At 35.4% G+C, this 17,112-nt stretch overlaps 1 protein-coding gene across 1 annotated transcript; it reads left to right on the top strand.

The window, feature by feature from the left end:
• Positions 1–10,045: 10,045 nt before the first annotated feature.
• Positions 10,046–11,803, top strand: LOC105176071 (polygalacturonase-like). Its single transcript, XM_011098753.3, has 4 exons — positions 10,046–10,193; positions 10,292–10,606; positions 10,695–11,213; positions 11,316–11,803. Exons 1-4 carry the CDS (start codon positions 10,068–10,070, stop codon positions 11,559–11,561), a joined length of 1,206 nt encoding a protein of 401 aa, XP_011097055.2. The 5' UTR covers positions 10,046–10,067; the 3' UTR covers positions 11,562–11,803.
• The last annotated feature ends 5,309 nt before the right edge of the window (positions 11,804–17,112 follow it).

The raw sequence follows: 17,112 nt of genomic DNA, 5'->3' as shown, positions 1-17,112 counted from the left end.
ATATATATTTTTTTCGATTTGTTTATTAATATCAATAAATTTAGTGAATTTTAACTAACGGATAGACTTATTTGTTAGATGGAAACAAACCTAAGAGATGCTAGATGTAATTTTTCAAACCATAAGGAGTCTATATGTAATTACACCAAATCTCATAAGAGAACAGTGTAATTATACCTAAAATAAAAAATTATTAAATATTTGGTCCTACTGGGTAAGAGTTGTTATTTCTAAGATGGAAAACCACTTATATGTGGTCAAAGGTGGTTTCTGGTTGGAGAGCGGAAAATTTTACTTTTAGTTGAACACGATAAGGTATATTGTACTTTTGATCCAATAATTTATGAGCTTAGCATATTTAGCTTTATAAAATAAATATTGTACCATATTTGGTCTCATAGAATAAAAATTGTGGCACATTTGATAAGATATAAAGTTGTTTATATCCTATGGGATCAAATGTGTCGCAATTTTTATAAACATATGGTCATTAGGATAAAAATTACGAAAAATTTGGTCCCATAGGATATAATTAACTTTATATCCTACCACATATGCTGTAATTTTTATTCTATGGGATCAAAAATACTATAGTATTTATTCTATGAAACTAAATATGTTAAATTCATAAATCGTGGGATCAAAAGTAAAACACACTGTATCTTATGAAACTAAAAGTACAATTTTGGCTTTGGAAAAACCTAGTTGCTTCTTGTGAGGAAATTAAGGAGGACTTGGTGCCATTTTCTTGCTCTTTCATCTATAAAATATCACAAACCAAAAGTCAAAGGATCCAAAAGAAAAAAATTTGGTGCTCAAGATTTAGTGCTTTTTTGTGCCAAAAAAAAAAAAAAAAAAGTAGTCTCAAACATTGACTTCATTTTGATGGTTGTAGGTATTTTAATAGTTTGATTTAATTAAGGTTGCACTTGGATGGAAGACATAGATATCAAATCTTTAATTAGATATTATGTGAATTTGTTTAGATAATTTTAAATTTAAAAAATTTTAAATTCTTCCGTTCTAATTTTAAAATATATTTTGTTGAATCAGTCAATACAAATGCATCCTAAATTTATATAATTTCTGCAAATAATAATGTGTAATGTTGTAATATAATATTATGAAATGAAATGTTGTTATTTTGTGTAAGAAAAAAAGTGCATAAAATTGACTAATTAAGAGACTAACAAAATAAACAATGCATCACAAAAATATAGTTCGCAGTCACTTATCAAATTGCAAAAAACAAGTGATATTCGTAACATGTCTACAAATTTTTACTTTGCAGAATGCAAAAGGTGATAGACAGTTGTGATTGGAACCCCCGTGGATCAATTGTTTGCGTTTTTTATTGTTGTTTTCTTTTTTTGGATTGCATTAACGGTAGTTGGTAGGTTTGTCAGTTTTTTCTTTCTTTTGTTAAAAGTGGCACTTTGATTCCTACTGATTGACGCATGATTGATATTGAAACATCATGTAAGAATATGGTTAAGTGGTTGAGAAATTTGTATAAAAAAAAAAGAAGAACAAAGAAAAACGTCGTTTACTATTAAATTGAACTCGGGTTTGCAAATTAATAATGACATGTTTCTTAACACCCGCAGATTCTCTCTGGACTTTGGAATCCTTGTGATAGGGGTGATTACCCTCCCTTAAGACAGAATGACGAAAATACCCTCCTAAAGAAGAAAATTAATAAAAATGGCCCAAGATTCGACACTTTTTATCAGGTCGGGTCGCTGGACTGACCTGCTCAATCCGGCATGGAGTTAAGACCCGGATTATCAGCCATTGGATTTTTTTAGTAGGCATTCTGCCAGATGTTGCCACGTGGGCCTACATTATACAGACATGGGAACCTATAAATATCGCTATTCAGGAGCATTTATGGTATGTTGCATTTATTGCTATTTCGACTTTACTTAAGCCTTCTAGATCATTTTCGACCTTCACACCTTTTAACTTAAGAATAGGAAGGCCTTAGCTGGGAGCTTCTCGACAAGCCTAATGAATTTCTTTGCTCTCAGTATCCACATTTCAGGTGGCTTAGGATCAACTGCGACCCGACCTTCAATCACTGAGGATCACGAACCGGCCCACATAAGCGACCTAGATCAATTTGGTGCCGTTTGTGGGAATAATCTTGAGAACGTGTCGAATGATATGGAGGGAGCGTCCAGGAGAGATCATCAGTATGAGGACGAGATACCTACACAAGAGGAGGATCAAATCTTGCAGTTAACTTGAGCGGATATTCAGTGTATGATTGAGGAGGGGAGTAGGAAAGCTATTGTAGAGTATGAAAGGAGAACAGTAACTCCTGCGGTAAAGGATCGAGTAAAAAGACAATTATTCAAAGGAAAAGAAGTAGAAGTAGAGTATGATAGAATCACACCTGGAGGATCTAAGAAAGGTCCAGAAAGGACAATGTCTTATGAAGTAACACAGAAGGGTGTTTTCGAGGCAACCTGGTATCTCAAAGGTAGAGGTCGACAGTGTCAATAGACAAATCAAAAAAATTAGGCCAACAGATTGAAGAGCATAGCCCAGAATAGAAATTCACCATTTTCCAACAAAATCTTGACGGAGGTCATGGATAGTAGCTTCAGGTTTTCAGATTTACCCAAGTATGATGGAAACAAAGATCCCCAGGAGCATATAGCTGTTCTCGAATTAGTTATGAATCTTTACGGCAGACAGATTCGATCAAGGCTAAGCTGTTCGTGGCTACCTTAAAAGGAAAAGCTCAAGAATGGTTTACGAACCTGGCCAACAGGTCAATAGAGGCATTTGAACAATTGGTGCAGAAGTCTAGTAAGAAAAAGGCGAAGAGATTGGCCACTTGTTCACTATTAGACAAAAGGAGCAGTAGACCTTGAAAAATTTTATGGGATGAGTCAATAATGAACTGTTGGAGGTTCAGGACCTCATGATTGACATGATGGTCGACATACTCATCCATGGCCTTAAGAAGAGACCATTTGCTTCTGCGTTGGTTAGAGATCCTCCAGAGGAGCTCAAGCAATTGATGAGATTGGCCCAAAAATACATTGACGAGGAGGAGATCAATGCCTTGAAGGATAATGAATGGTCGAGAGATAAGGATCGCAATAAGGGATTTGAGCGATTAAGGGAAAGAAGGTACAGATCTGAGAAGATTGGGAAAAAATTGTGCCATATCAGCCAAAGTATCACACCCCCTTAAACACGACCAGGGCAAGGGCGATGATGATGGTGGAAAAAGAGAAACTCTTGCAATGGCCAGGTAAAACACGAGATACCCCTGTAAAGAGATTTTCTAAGTAGTATTGCAGGTTCCACAGGGATAAAGGCCATGATACCGAAGACTGCTACCAGTTGAAGGATGAGATTTAAAGGCTAGTTCGTTAGGGATATTTCAAGATTTGGTGTTAGAAAGGAAAGACAAGTCAGGTGAAATTAGAAAAAATGACGTAGAAGTAGGTCAAGAAGTAGATAGAACTAGAAGAAGCGACCCAGAGAGGGAAGGAAGAACCCGTGACAATGCACCCACTAAGGGGTCATCCATAGTATATCTGGAGGACCTACAGGAGGAGATTTTGCCAGAGCACGCAAAAGGTACGCACGCAGTCATAGGCGCAGTCAGGGAAAGCGCGTCCTAAATATTGTTCAGCAAGAGGACATCTTGTTTGGTGACAAGGACCTAAGCTCTAGATCGGGTGTACAAAACGATCCCATAGTGATCAAAATGGACATTACCAACTACTAGGTACATAAAGTGTTAATTGATAATGGAACCTCTATTGATATTATATTCACAAGTGTATTGAAAAATATGGATTTGGGGAGTTAAAATTAAGGCCTGTGAAAACTCCTCTAATTGGGTTTGGTGGAAGCGAGGTGGTGCCAAAAGGACTGATTTGATCTTCCGGTATCCATTGGAGAAGAGCCATGAAGAAAAACATGTATGATTGAATTCCTAATAGTGGACAGTCCTTTCGTGTATAATGTGGTGCTTGAGCGACCTGGATTGAATATGTTCCAAGCTGTGGTTTCGACATATCATTTAAAGATGAAATTCCCAACAAGATGCTGAGTTGGAAAAGCCAGACGCGATCAAAGGGCAGCTCGACAATGCTACAATTTATCAATAGAACAGACTGACACGGGAAGAAAATAAAAAAGAAAAGAAGAGGAACAAGAAATGGGTGATGAGGTTGAAAAAGGAAAAACAGAGAGAATAGAACCAGTGGAAGCGTATAGAGAGGTTGAGCTCATGCCAGGAGAGTTCGTTAAAACAACCAGGATCAGATCGCAGATGACGCTTGAATTGGAACTGATGACCATTAGAGTTCTTAAGGAAAAATAAAGGCATATTTGCGTGAAGTCCATCAAATTTTAAGGGGATAGATCCTGAAGTCATATTACATAGACTTAATATAAAGCCACAAGTCAAACCGGTGAAGCAAAAGAAATGAGCATTTGGGGTCGAGAGGAATAGGATCATCGAGGAAGAAGTTAATAAGTTGTTGCAAGCCGAATTTATCTCAGAGATTTGTAAAAAATGGCGTAAAAGAGCAAGAAAGAAAATTGATTTCCATTCAAAGCAAATCTTGAATCAATATACTTGAATCAAGAAGACAAAGTTTCAGTAGATTTCAGGTTTTCGTTTTTCTGTTGTGAAGAAGAATTCAGTAGGGAGCTTATATAAACCTCTAAAACCAGAAATTTCACTTTTCCCTCTCTCTAAGTTGTGTTTTTCACTAAAGGAAATGTGGGTGCGCTTCTAATACTCGTGTGGAGAGTCAACTAATAAAATCGTAGATACATAATAAAAGTGCAAAAACTGAATGACACAATTTTATCTGTTTCTTCCTTCTTTCTTCTTCATATGCTGATGCTCCAGGTTGCAGCTTCAGTTGCACTTCTTTACACACCCTCCTCAAGTAGGAGTTGGTTGAATATTAACAAGTCCTAATTTGGAGATAGCTTTCAAGAACATGGGACCTAATAGAATTTTTTTAAAAACATCCGCAGGCTGGTTAAGTGTAGAAATGTGCAAAGGATTAATGAAACCTTCTTTGAACTTGTCTCGCACCAAATGACAATCAATTTTTAGGTGTTTGGTTCTCTCATGGAACACCAGATTAGCAGTGATATAGACTGCTGCTTGATTGTCACAATGTAATGGAATAGGAGTTGGAACTGTAACTCTCAAATCCTTAAGTAGATTGAAAGTCCAGATTAATTCACAAGTGGTGGGCGCCAAACTTCTATATTCTACCTCCGCTAAAGAACGCGACACTGTCGTTTGTTTCTTGGTCTTCCAAGATATTAAGCTGTTACCAAGGAAGACACAATATCCAGTTAGTGATCTCCTTGTATCCTTGCATGATGCCCAATCAGAGTCACAATAAGATGTCAAATTGAAATCTTCATCTGCAGCAAAAAATAGTCCTCTATCTTGTGTACCCTTGAGGTATTTGACTAAGTGCAGTGCCGTTTGCCAATGTTGCTTGCATGGATGTTGCATAAATTGAGTAAGTTGTTGTGTGGAGTGGTAGATGTCAGGTCTAGTTAGTCCCAAATATAACAATTTTCCCAACAGTCTTCTATAAGAATCTGGACTGGACAACTGCTCTTCTGCATATTCTGTCATATTGATGCCTAGAGGCAAAGGGGTAGTTGTGGCCTTAACTTCCATCATCTTCACATCTTCAATGATGTCCCTTATATATTTCCTCTGTGTGACATTGATTCCTTCTTTTGTGCAGGACCACATGACTAATGAGGTGCTTGCAATAGGATGCCAAATAGGAAAATTATACATTATCAAGGATCAACAATTTGACAAGAATCATATAAAGAATATCATGGAATCTTGCAGTGAATTAGGACTTAGTGTGCTGTCTATTTCTTCAGAAACTTGGCATAGAAGATTAGGGCATGCTTCATGAAATGTAATGATGCATACATGGCTGATCAAAGAATGTAAAGTGCAAGAAAATTTCTGTGAAACTTGTCCTCTTGCAAAACAACAAAAGTTGCCTTTTCCTTTAAGCACATCATCATCTGAATCTTGTTTTGATCTAATGCATGTGGACCCATGGGGGCCTTATAATGAGTATTCTATTTCAAAATGTACTTATATGATGACCGTTGTAGATGATCATAGCAAGTGTACATGGGTGTTTTTAATGAAACAGAAACTTGAAGCACCTAATCTATTGATTAACTTTCATAAGATGATCCTTACACAATTTGATAAGAGAATCAAGATCATTAGAACGAACAATGGTAGTGAATTTCTAGGACAACAAACTGAAGAATTTTACTAGAGAGAAGGAATAATACATCAAACTACTTGTACATATACACCACAACAAAATGGAGTTGTGGAAAGAAAACATAAACACCTCTTAGAGGTGGCAAGATCCTTCATGTTCCAATCTAAACTTCCCAAAATATTTTGGGCCGACGCTATCCTTACAGCCACATATATAATCAATAGACTTCCAACACCTATTTTAAAATGGAAATCTCCCTATGAAATTTTATATAACAAACTTGTTGATTATTCTCACTTTAAAACTTTTGGATGTTTGTGTTTTGCCACAAACAACTTGCCTAACAAAACTAAATTTGAACCAAGAGCATTGAAATGTATTTTTTTAGGATATGCTATGAAACAAAAGGGCTACAAAGTTTATGACTCAAGCAAAAGATTGGTACTAGTTTCAAGAGATGTTAGATTTCAAGAGAATGTGTTCCCTTATCATGAAGATCAAACAGACCCTTTATCCTGTTCTTTGTCCCTAATTATGACTGAATTAGAACCTAGCCAAACAGATGAATATGAACAAAACATAGAAATATAGGAACTTGATACTAATGCAGGAAATACAGAAACTGCACCTCAAACCAATGTTGAGAGTAATGAAAATTTGGAAAATTTAACTCTAAGAAGATCATCTAGGGTCATTACTAGACCAACAAGGTATCATGACTTTATATGTAACCACACAGAAAGTGATTTAGACATATACAGTGTTACATATTTGCCTCATATGCATGAGTATATACTTACTGCTCACCAATCACCTCAAGAACCTAAGAGTTATGCACAAGCTGTCAAAGAAAGTATGTGGATTAATGCTATGAAAAATGAAATAAAAGCACTAGAAGATAATCATACTTGGGACATTACAAAATTACCACCTAACAAGAAGGCAATAAGGTGCAAATGGATCTTTAAAATTAAACATAATCCTAATGGAACTATAGATAGATATAAAGCACGATTAGTAGTGAAAAGATATAACCAAATTGAAGGAATAGATTACTTTGATAATTTTTCTCCTGTAGACAAAATTGTCACTGTTAGAGCTATAATTGTTGTTTCTGCAAAACTGAACTGGCACTTGCATCAAGTTGATATCAATAATGCATTTTTGCATGGTTATCTTGATGAAGAGATTTATATGCAACCTTCAAAGGGATATAAAGTCCCAAAGGGACATGTTTGCAGGTTGAAAAGGTCATTATACGGCCTTAAACAAGCCTCTAGGCAATGGAATCAAGAATTCACTTCAAAGCTTGAGAGATATGGCTTTGTCTAGTCCAAGTATGATCACTGCTTGTTTACAATGGATTCACTAACTGGTTTCTATTGTCTCCTTATGTATGTAGACGATGTGTTAATTGCAGGACCTTTGGAGAAGATAATTACGAAAATTAAGAAGTATCTCCACAAGATATTTACTAAAAGATTTAGGCCCTGCAAGGTTTTTCTTGGGGCTGGAAATTGGGAGATCAGATCGCCAAAATCGATCAAGGATGTCCAGAGCTCACGGGAAAACTAGCCGCCTTATATCGTTTCATAGCCATGTCAGTTGATCGAAACTTTTCTTTCTTTAAGGTTTTAAGAAAAGTGAAAGATTTTAAATGGATTGAAGAGCGTGAAAAGGCCTTCCAAGAATTGAAAGAATATCTAGCGACCTTACTTGCAAACACTTTGCTAGGTGAAAAATTGTATGTTTATATGGCGGTATCGGAAGATGATGTGAACTCGATATAGTACGGGAAGAGAAGAGAAAAAAGATTCTGATATACTACGTTAAAGCAATCTTATCAGCCCCTTAAAGCAATCACCCATTAAAGCAAATCATATCAAAGCTAGATGTGTCCAGAAGGATGGTCAAATGGGTGGTGGAATTAGGGGAGTTCGATATTGAGTTTTAGCTAATGGGATTGAACGAGAATTATGACCACGTGAGGAACCAAATCCTCGTGATGGATCCTCTACCTAATGTTAGCAGAGCATACTCAATGATTTTGAGAGTAGAAAAGCAAAAGGAGGTCACTTTGGGACAATCATACGGTTCACAACAGATGGCAATGCCTGTGTTCAAAAGGAATGAAAATCAAACATCCCACTGTGGAGTCTACGAGAAGATCTATCCATCGTAGAGGAAATGGGTCTTTGGGACACACCTTATTTAAGTCTGTGAAGTCGGTAAACATGCACTATTTTTCAGAGGCTTTTGGCACGATCACGACGTTAGATAGCCAGGTCGTGTGCAGCTGAGGTTGCAACCTGGAGCATCAGCATCTGAAGAAGAAAGAAGGAAGAAACAGATAAAATTGTGTCATTCAGCTTCTGCACTTTTATTATGTATCTACGATTTTATTAGTTGACTCTCCACACGAGTATTAGAAGCGCACCCACGTTTTCTTTACTGAAAAACACAACTTAGAGAGAGGGAAAAGTGAAGTTTCTGGTTTTAGAGGTTTATATAAGTTCCCTGTTGAATTCTTCTTCACAACAGAAAAACGAAAACCTGAAATCTACTGAAACTTTGTCTTCTTGATTCAAGATTTGCTCTGAATGGAAATCAATTTTCTTTCTTGCTCTTTTACGCCATTTTTTACATGGTATCAGAGCCATCTTTGCTGGTCTCTGATCTTCTCTTTCTTTAAGTCCAATTCCAGTCCCTCTGCAAATCAAGAACTCAAGAAAACTTGAAACTCCAATTAAACGACAACCCATGTTTAAGCCTGGTATTGACACCACTAGATGGATCCAATTTTTTTGTCTTGGAGCAGATCTATCAAGATCGCTCTAGGTGCGAAAATGAAGTTAAACTTCATCAACGGAGAAGGGGCCAAACCTACCAAAGGAAGCAGAGAACTCGAGCAGTGGATTAGAGCCGATTACATGGTCACGTCCTGGATACTTAACTCGATTTCAAAGGAAATAGTGGAAAGCTTCCTATACACCAATACTTCCTGAGAATTATGGTTAGAGCTTGAAAGCCGGTTCGGGCAAAGTAACGGGCCCATGTTATATCAACTCAAAAGAGAATTATCGTCCACTTTGTAGGGCACAATGTTAGTCTCTTCGTATTTTTCAAAGATGAAAAGACTATGGGACGAACTTAATTGCATAACACCAGTTACACAGTGCACGTGTGGAGCAGCAAAGGAATCTGCAGATATAAGAGCGGCGGATCAGTTGATTCAATTCGGCAAAACTTAGACACCACAAAAAATAAATAAATAAAGAAACCTAATACATTTCATGCTACCCAAACTATTATAAATAAAAAAAATAAATTAGATACTAGTTAATAATAATAATAATAATAAATTTCTATAATACGGTATAATATGAAAATAGATATAAATTAATCTATATTAGTTTTTGTTAGATTCCTACAAAAAGCTAAGCTTGTACAAAATTAACATATGATAAAACACTAGCCTTAAGTCACTTTGGTATATGCGATTAAATAAATTTTTATTTTATTATAGAACTATAATTTATATATATATATATATAACAGTAAAAAATTAGGCAACATAAAATCTTTATTCATAGAATTATTAATTACATGTGTTCAAAGATGGTGCTTTGTAGGTACGACAAACTTGTTCAAAATAAAGTAATCTTTATTCCTGAAAAATAGTCATGTTCACTAACCGATGGCTATGAATGGTTTACTATTACTATAAATTCATAATTGATGTATGCAAAGAACTCGAATTATTCACTACATCAACATCAATAAAAACTTTAGAAGGCAATGGCAATAAACTTCATTACAATTCTCTTCTTTTTGCCTTTATTGGCAATAAATATTAACGCTCAGGGGCCCATGACATATGATATCACAAAGTATGGTGCAAAATCTGGTGGAGATATCAGTCAGGTTTAACCAATATCATCTACCTCATTTATGTGTTCAGTTGATTCCGCTTATTTTTATGTAAACATATTTGTTGAAAAAAACATGCATTTGCTTATTAGGCTCTAATGGACGCTTGGAAGGAGGCATGCAATTCAACTTCCCCAAGCACAATAGTGATACCACGAGGAACCTGGTCTCTTAGTCAAGTGAAATTATTAGGCCCCAATAAGGCCCCTCTCGAGCTTCAAGTCCAAGGAACCTTGCAAGCCAATCCTAATCCCGGTCAATTGCCTAATAAAGAAGGTGAATGGATTACTGTCAATTATGTCAATTATTTCACCCTATCAGGTGGTGGAGTTTTTGATGGTCAAGGACAAGAAGCCTGGAAGCAAAACGATTGCCACAAAAATAGAAATTGTGCCAAGCTTCCCATGGTAAGACCTACATCCTTATATATCCTCAATTATTTCAAGTAGAATAGGTATACAAATTAACAACCCATAATCACATGCATTTGTGCAGAATCTTAGCTTCAATTTCGTCAACAACTCCATAATTCGTGATGTCACCACGAAAGATAGCAAGAATTTCCACGTGAATTGTATATCGAGCCATAATGTGACGTTCCTCCGATTCACAGTTTCAGCCCCTGGAGATAGCCCAAACACTGATGGTATCCATCTGGGTCGTGACACGATGATCAATATCAAAGATTCCATCATAAAAACAGGAGATGATTGTGTCTCAATTGGAGACGAGAGCAAAGAAATTCACATCCAAAATGTAACTTGTGGTCCAGGACACGGTATTAGCGTTGGAAGCCTTGGTGGGTATGCAGAAGAAAAGGATGTGCAAGGGATATATGTGACAAATTGCACCTTTATTGGCACACAAAATGGCGTCAGGGTGAAGACATGGCCCTCTGCCCCAGCAACATTGACTGTCAGTGATTTGCATTTTGAAGATTTAATCATGGATAATGTTAGTAGTCCCATTATCATTGATCAAGAATATTGTCCACACAATCTTTGCAAAAAAGATGTAAGTTTCTCAATTTGTGATCCAAATTTTCTAACCCTTCATTTTAAAATAATTTAGACTCTTAGTATACTGATTATATTTTATTTGTTGATTATTTTACAGAGACCATCATCTATCAAGATCAGTAACGTCAGCATTAAGAACGTACGGGGCACGACAAATACTGCAGAGGCGGTGACGTTTATTTGCAGTGGTCTTAAGCCATGCGAGAATGTAGAGGTGGGTGACATTGATCTTACATATAATGGAAATCAAGGTCCTATCACCACCAAATGTGCCAATGTCAAACCCAAATTTGTCGGCAAGCAGAATCCACCAGTGTGTGCCACTACTGCCAAGTCTGCTTAATTAGTTTCTTGCACATCAATTTCATATACTTTTTAGTTGGGATTAAAATTTTGATTTTAATTAGCCTTTTAAAGATTAACTACGATTCGTTGGGGCCTTAGGCCTAAGAGATGTGACCCTCATTTTTTTTGCCCTTGGCATGATCAAGGACGTAAAAGTGAAAGTTGAACAGTTCTTTAAGCTGTGAGTTCCGTAGATGCATCTTTTCTATTAAGTAAATTATTGATGTACAATAAATATATGTGTGACAAGCTGAAAGTAATATTAAATTTTTTGATGAGGAAAATATTAGGCACCAACTTAAACAGTACAATTATGGTGATCAAATTGTGAGTTTCAGTTATTCAAATAGTTTATTAACATTACGTCCCTAATTGCATTATTAATAAAGCAATTATCCATAATTGGTAATCAAGAAATTATACTAATGTACCCACTATATTTTCAGAATACTCATATGGCAACATCAACTTGTAACCTTTTTTTTTAAAAAAAAAAAAAACAAGTATAGTGTCTATTTGTACTATAAATAAAGTGAAAGCTTTCTTTTGGTGTCTCACTTAATCTGTACTATAAATTAAGGGAAAGCGTCTCTTTAGTATCTTCCTTATTTTTGGTCTTTTTCTTTTTGTTTTTTCTTTTCTTTTGAATAACCTAACTTCCATGTATCCCTAATTATATACAAGTGGTAAAAATAATTTTTTTAAATAACTAATTATTTTAGGTAATTTTTTCTCTTTTCCCTACTCTAAATATTCTCATTCAAAATTATTTATTTTTTATCATAATTATTTTTCCTAAAACTATATTTTTTTATTAAATGATATTTTATTATTATATTTTTTGCCATGCATCGAATGTGCCTTATACATACAAAATAAGGATCAGATAGTACAATGACTTCATCAAAAGAAGGCAGAAAAAAAACAAGATATGTGATCTGCTGCCGTTAGGGCAAAAATATTGGCAGCTCGATTGGCTTCCGTATCATTAAAAGTGCCAATAATCACAAAGCAAAGATATTAGAACCTCGAAAGTTTTGTCTTTTCTACATAAAAGAAAGAAGCAGAAGTTTAGAGTTTGTTTCAATTATCAGCTTCTTAATATTTTGAAATATGCCACCACAAGGCCATTCCGTAAGTGCAACATTCAGCAATATTATTTGTGTTCATGCTTATGACTGCTGAAAATGCAATAACAAACCCAAACTCGGAATCAAGAATGATTCCAACACAACCCGAAGGTCCCGGATTTCCAAGGGAAATCCCATCAATATGAAAGGGACTTGATCGATCTGGTGGAAGCACAAAACATAAAAGAAACAAAAGACGTTCAAGGGGTGTATCCTTGAACATTCTTGGGCTATCGGTGTATCAACCCAGAATAAGAAAGTAAAGATCCACGTTATAGGCTATGGAGAAAATGAAAAGCAATATTTAAACTGTAAACATTACTCTGGTCACTTTCTTTAATTAAGTACATGCATTGAACTCCTTTCCAACATGCGTCCACGTAAGATTCCAACATAGGAGCCATCTAATATTGCCCACACCACCACCAGGAATGTGAAATTTGTCCTCGTGCTAGCAAGAAATAAATCTAGAAAGAGAGATCGAAAAACTACATATTGCTGAGTATATTTCTCCGCTCTATCTAATTCTTGACTTGGTTGTAAATGAAGAAGAACATGAGAGATAGGAGACAATGATGAACAAAAATCAGCACCTTAGGCAAGCAAGAATTCAGCTAACTAGTATCAAATAGGGTTATGGAAAAAGTTCGCATTAAGTTGGGAGTAAAGGAAGGATTACCTACTCAAGTAGGTCACTTCCTTATCTCTACCCACTTCCTATGACTCCTCCACTATTCCTCATGGTCAAAATGATCAGCCCCAATCAAACCTTTGCAACCATTTTTACTCTCCATATAAGGTAGGTTGACCTAGACAACATCAACATGGGTTGCGCTTGGTGCATTTGGATGGACTAGATTAATTTGTCCAAAAAATTAAATTGAGCCTAATAACAAACTTTGTCGGACTTTTTATTCAATCTAATTAAATAAAATACCCGATAAAAAAAGCCCAAAATGCACTTAATTAATTAAATGGGAAAAGGGAGATTTGGTCCCTAGGTTTGGGGTAGTTCTCACTCTCGGTTCTTTAATTTTTAGACCAACAAATTTAGACCCGCAACTTTCATAAAAATGATATATTTAGTCCAATTTCATTTCTATTTTCATCCTAACTCCATGCTCATTCCAAATGGTATCAAAATTTAGGCTTATTGAAGAAATACTTGTTTATATTACATATTGATATATTGACTACTATGGATGAGACTTTCAAAGTATAGAATCGAACAAAGGTTCAAGTCACAATGATAATAGGGAATATTTTCAAATGTTGGAAATATATAGAAGGAATTTTCTTATGGAAATTCTTAAAAAGAGTTGACAATAGTTCGATGATAGAATGCCATTTATCACTAAATTACATGCTTAATTCAAGTATTTTAGAACTAGTTCATAGCATTGATAATTGAATTATGCATCTTTTGTGTGAATGATTGATATCAGCCCCTTTTGAAAAAAAGAGAGCCAAAAAGCCTCAAATGGAGCTGAAAATTATCAAGGAAAGTTGGGACAGAAATAGACTTCAACATTTGTTGATCACGCCCTATTCTATCTGCAAGGTTGTTTGATGGGAGAAACCAATTTAGAAAGTTTCTAGAGAATATTTATTTGTTAATTGCTGGAAAAAAACTCAAAGGGACAAAAAAAAAAAGAAAAAGAAAGCCCCAATTGCTGCAGATAAAAAGGGGAGGAAGGGAGAAAGAGGCCATTCATCATTTTGGAGCTTGGGAGTCAATGTCCTTTTCGATCAATTTTTCTATATTTTTAGCTTATGTTTTCGTTTTGGATTTTTAATTTTGCTACGAACATGTTGTGTAGCTAAACCTATTTTCTAATTCAAAGAAAAAGTTGAACCTAATCGCTATGTTTTGAGATCTTGATTTGTATCTAATTTCGCCAAGTATTACTTGTCTTGATTTACATCTTATAGAATATTACAATTGATAGATCTGACAATTCGATATTAATTATTCTATGGCTATCCATGAATTAGTGATCCATAATTGTCATGAATGAGTGGTATGAGTAGCAAGAAAATTTATTGTGTGCTTCACATGATGTATTTGAGAAAACTAGATTAGACGATTACAACTATCTCAATTGTTTGGTCTAGCTTCAACTGTTTTCACTAATGCAGATGTTGTTATTGAATTGAAATGGAACACTATCATGCCCAATTATGAGATAATAAGTTTTGATTTAGATGCTTGAATCAAATCAATTACAATAAGGAAAAGGAATTTATTATGGTTATCCTAATAGATTTCGAGGTTGAATGCTTGATTGTGAAATTAATCTTGTGCGATCAATGATCAACATAATGATTGGGTGAAATGCTTCCTTGGGTCGGAATCCTTCCCATGGATTTCTTTCTAATAATTTACTTTTGCGTTTTATTATACTTCTATTAATTATTACTTAATCATTATTCAAATTCCCCCATTTGGTAAACGCAACTTGACTAAGAAATTAAGTCGTAGTTCCCCAGGGATCCGACTTGGTCCAACTGCTGCTATAGTTATAGAATCAGTAATTAATTTTGATTATCTTGACAATCGGTCATCCGAAAAGGATTGACTCAAGTCTTCTAGACCAAAATGGAAAAGCGATGGAGATTCCGAAGTCAAAGATCCAAGAGGATCTAATCCTTGACGGCATGAAATCCATAAAATAATGGAGGTATAAAGGGTAGATTTCCATGTTTATGGAAGTTAACATAATCCTTTACCCAACTTGGGATTGTGGATTTGGTCAATGTCCAAACTAATGAAATCATTCTAGCAGTACCATCGTCCTGGGGAAATACAGGTTCAAATGATCCTCTACTAGATCATCCAATGAGAGAAAGTATAGATTTATATACCAACGCCACCCCGATGTCTTTGGGAGACATATGGATTTCCACACCAACGGCCACCCCGAAATTTATGGGAATCGGATTAAGAGAAAATCCAATATGAAATTCCATAACAGTGCCGAAAAATATACCTTAGGCAAAGACAATGCTCCAGCCCTTACATCCTTATGGTATTATACTCAACATTGATGTTATTGACTTCTGAAACATCAAGAAGTTGATTGATGAATAGTAATTATGAATACAGCAGCAACTACGTTCATACTCAACAAGGAAAACTTCATACGACTATCGGAATTAAGATTGGAGGGTCTGTAAAGATCATATGGCGTAGTACCCCTGAAAACACCAAACCAAGTATCCTAGTTGGAGAGTCCAAAAGTAAAATTGCTGAAAGACTAGGAAGGCTCAACAATGTACATTGTATAAGAGATAGATACTTTGAAGGAAACAAAGCTGAAAAGGCTAAAGAGTACTCACAATCTCTTTTTGGCCTCAAACTAAGGAATATTTGTGAAATAGATGAATATATGTCTATTGGTTTTGCAAGTATTTCTTCTACAGTGTAGTACCAATAGAAGTAGCTTCCCCTATGTTCTTTGCAAAGATCTGTAGTCCATGGTGGGAATGTTGATCTAATCATACAAAGCACCCAAAGGACAATTGGATTCATTATCAAGGAGAATGTCTTTCCTCAAAGACAAACTAAAGAATTGGTGTTATCAAACATCCATCTAAAAGAACATGAAGAGACTTAGAGGTAGATCAAATGAACCTTTCTCTATTCCGATAATAATGATTTTTCAATAATTATAGGAGAATCGAGCGAGCCAAGGAAGAGGAAGAATCAGAATAGTGACTCCTACCTCGGGAGTGTCCAAATCAAAGGCCAAATCATACATATCTGGATAGAAAACAGGACCAACAAGAGTTTCATCTCAAAGATCTTGACAAACAAAAGCTAGATCCAAGGGAAGAACCACCACAAAAAGAACCTTTAGATGAGCCCATACTAAAGCGAATGAAAGTTTCAAGAACTGTAATTACTGGACATACGGAGTGAAAGGACATATATCTCCAGACTGCTCGTAGAAATGTAATGAATTATTATAATCCATGGACAACACCATATGCAGTTTAAAAGCTTAATCCGAACAAGGGACACTGCATCGCACTCCAACTGTTGATACCTCTGTCGATTCCGTTCTTGCCAAATGTGATACACAAGGGATGCCAAAAGATTACGATAAACAGCATTGATAATAGGTTTCCCCCTTCATCCAAGAGTTGAACTTATTGGATAGAAAAATATATACACATCTTATGTAACCTTTTAAAATTAGGACAATTATTCTTATTGGCTCATTTTTTTCAATATTTTTGTCCTTCAATTATTTATTGTAATATTTTGGTCCTGTATCTTTTTAATTTTCGTAATTTAAGTCTTTTCCTTGCTGGAAATCTTCATTACTCACTGATATATGGAGGTGAACTCCGGTAAAAAAAAAAAGAATTGAAATTATAAAAATTAAAAAAATATATGATCAAAATGCTACCCCA

Source organism: Sesamum indicum, linkage group LG13, assembly GCF_026168435.1.
Source record: "Sesamum indicum cultivar Baizhima isolate 11 linkage group LG13, ASM2616843v1, whole genome shotgun sequence".
NCBI lineage: Eukaryota > Viridiplantae > Streptophyta > Magnoliopsida > Lamiales > Pedaliaceae > Sesamum > Sesamum indicum.
Note: the sequence above shows the minus strand (reverse complement) of the source record. Positions and strands in the feature narration are given on the sequence as shown.

Excerpts from the sequence above, each read along its gene's own strand:
- LOC105176071 (XM_011098753.3), top strand. The coding sequence starts at position 10,068 with ATGGCAATAAACTTCATTACAATTCTCTTCTTTTTGCCTTTATTGGCA. Across the intron at positions 10,194-10,291 it reads CTGGTGGAGATATCAGTCAG|GCTCTAATGGACGCTTGGAA; the intron begins GTTTAACCAATA and ends TTTGCTTATTAG. Across the intron at positions 10,607-10,694 it reads ATTGTGCCAAGCTTCCCATG|AATCTTAGCTTCAATTTCGT; the intron begins GTAAGACCTACA and ends GCATTTGTGCAG.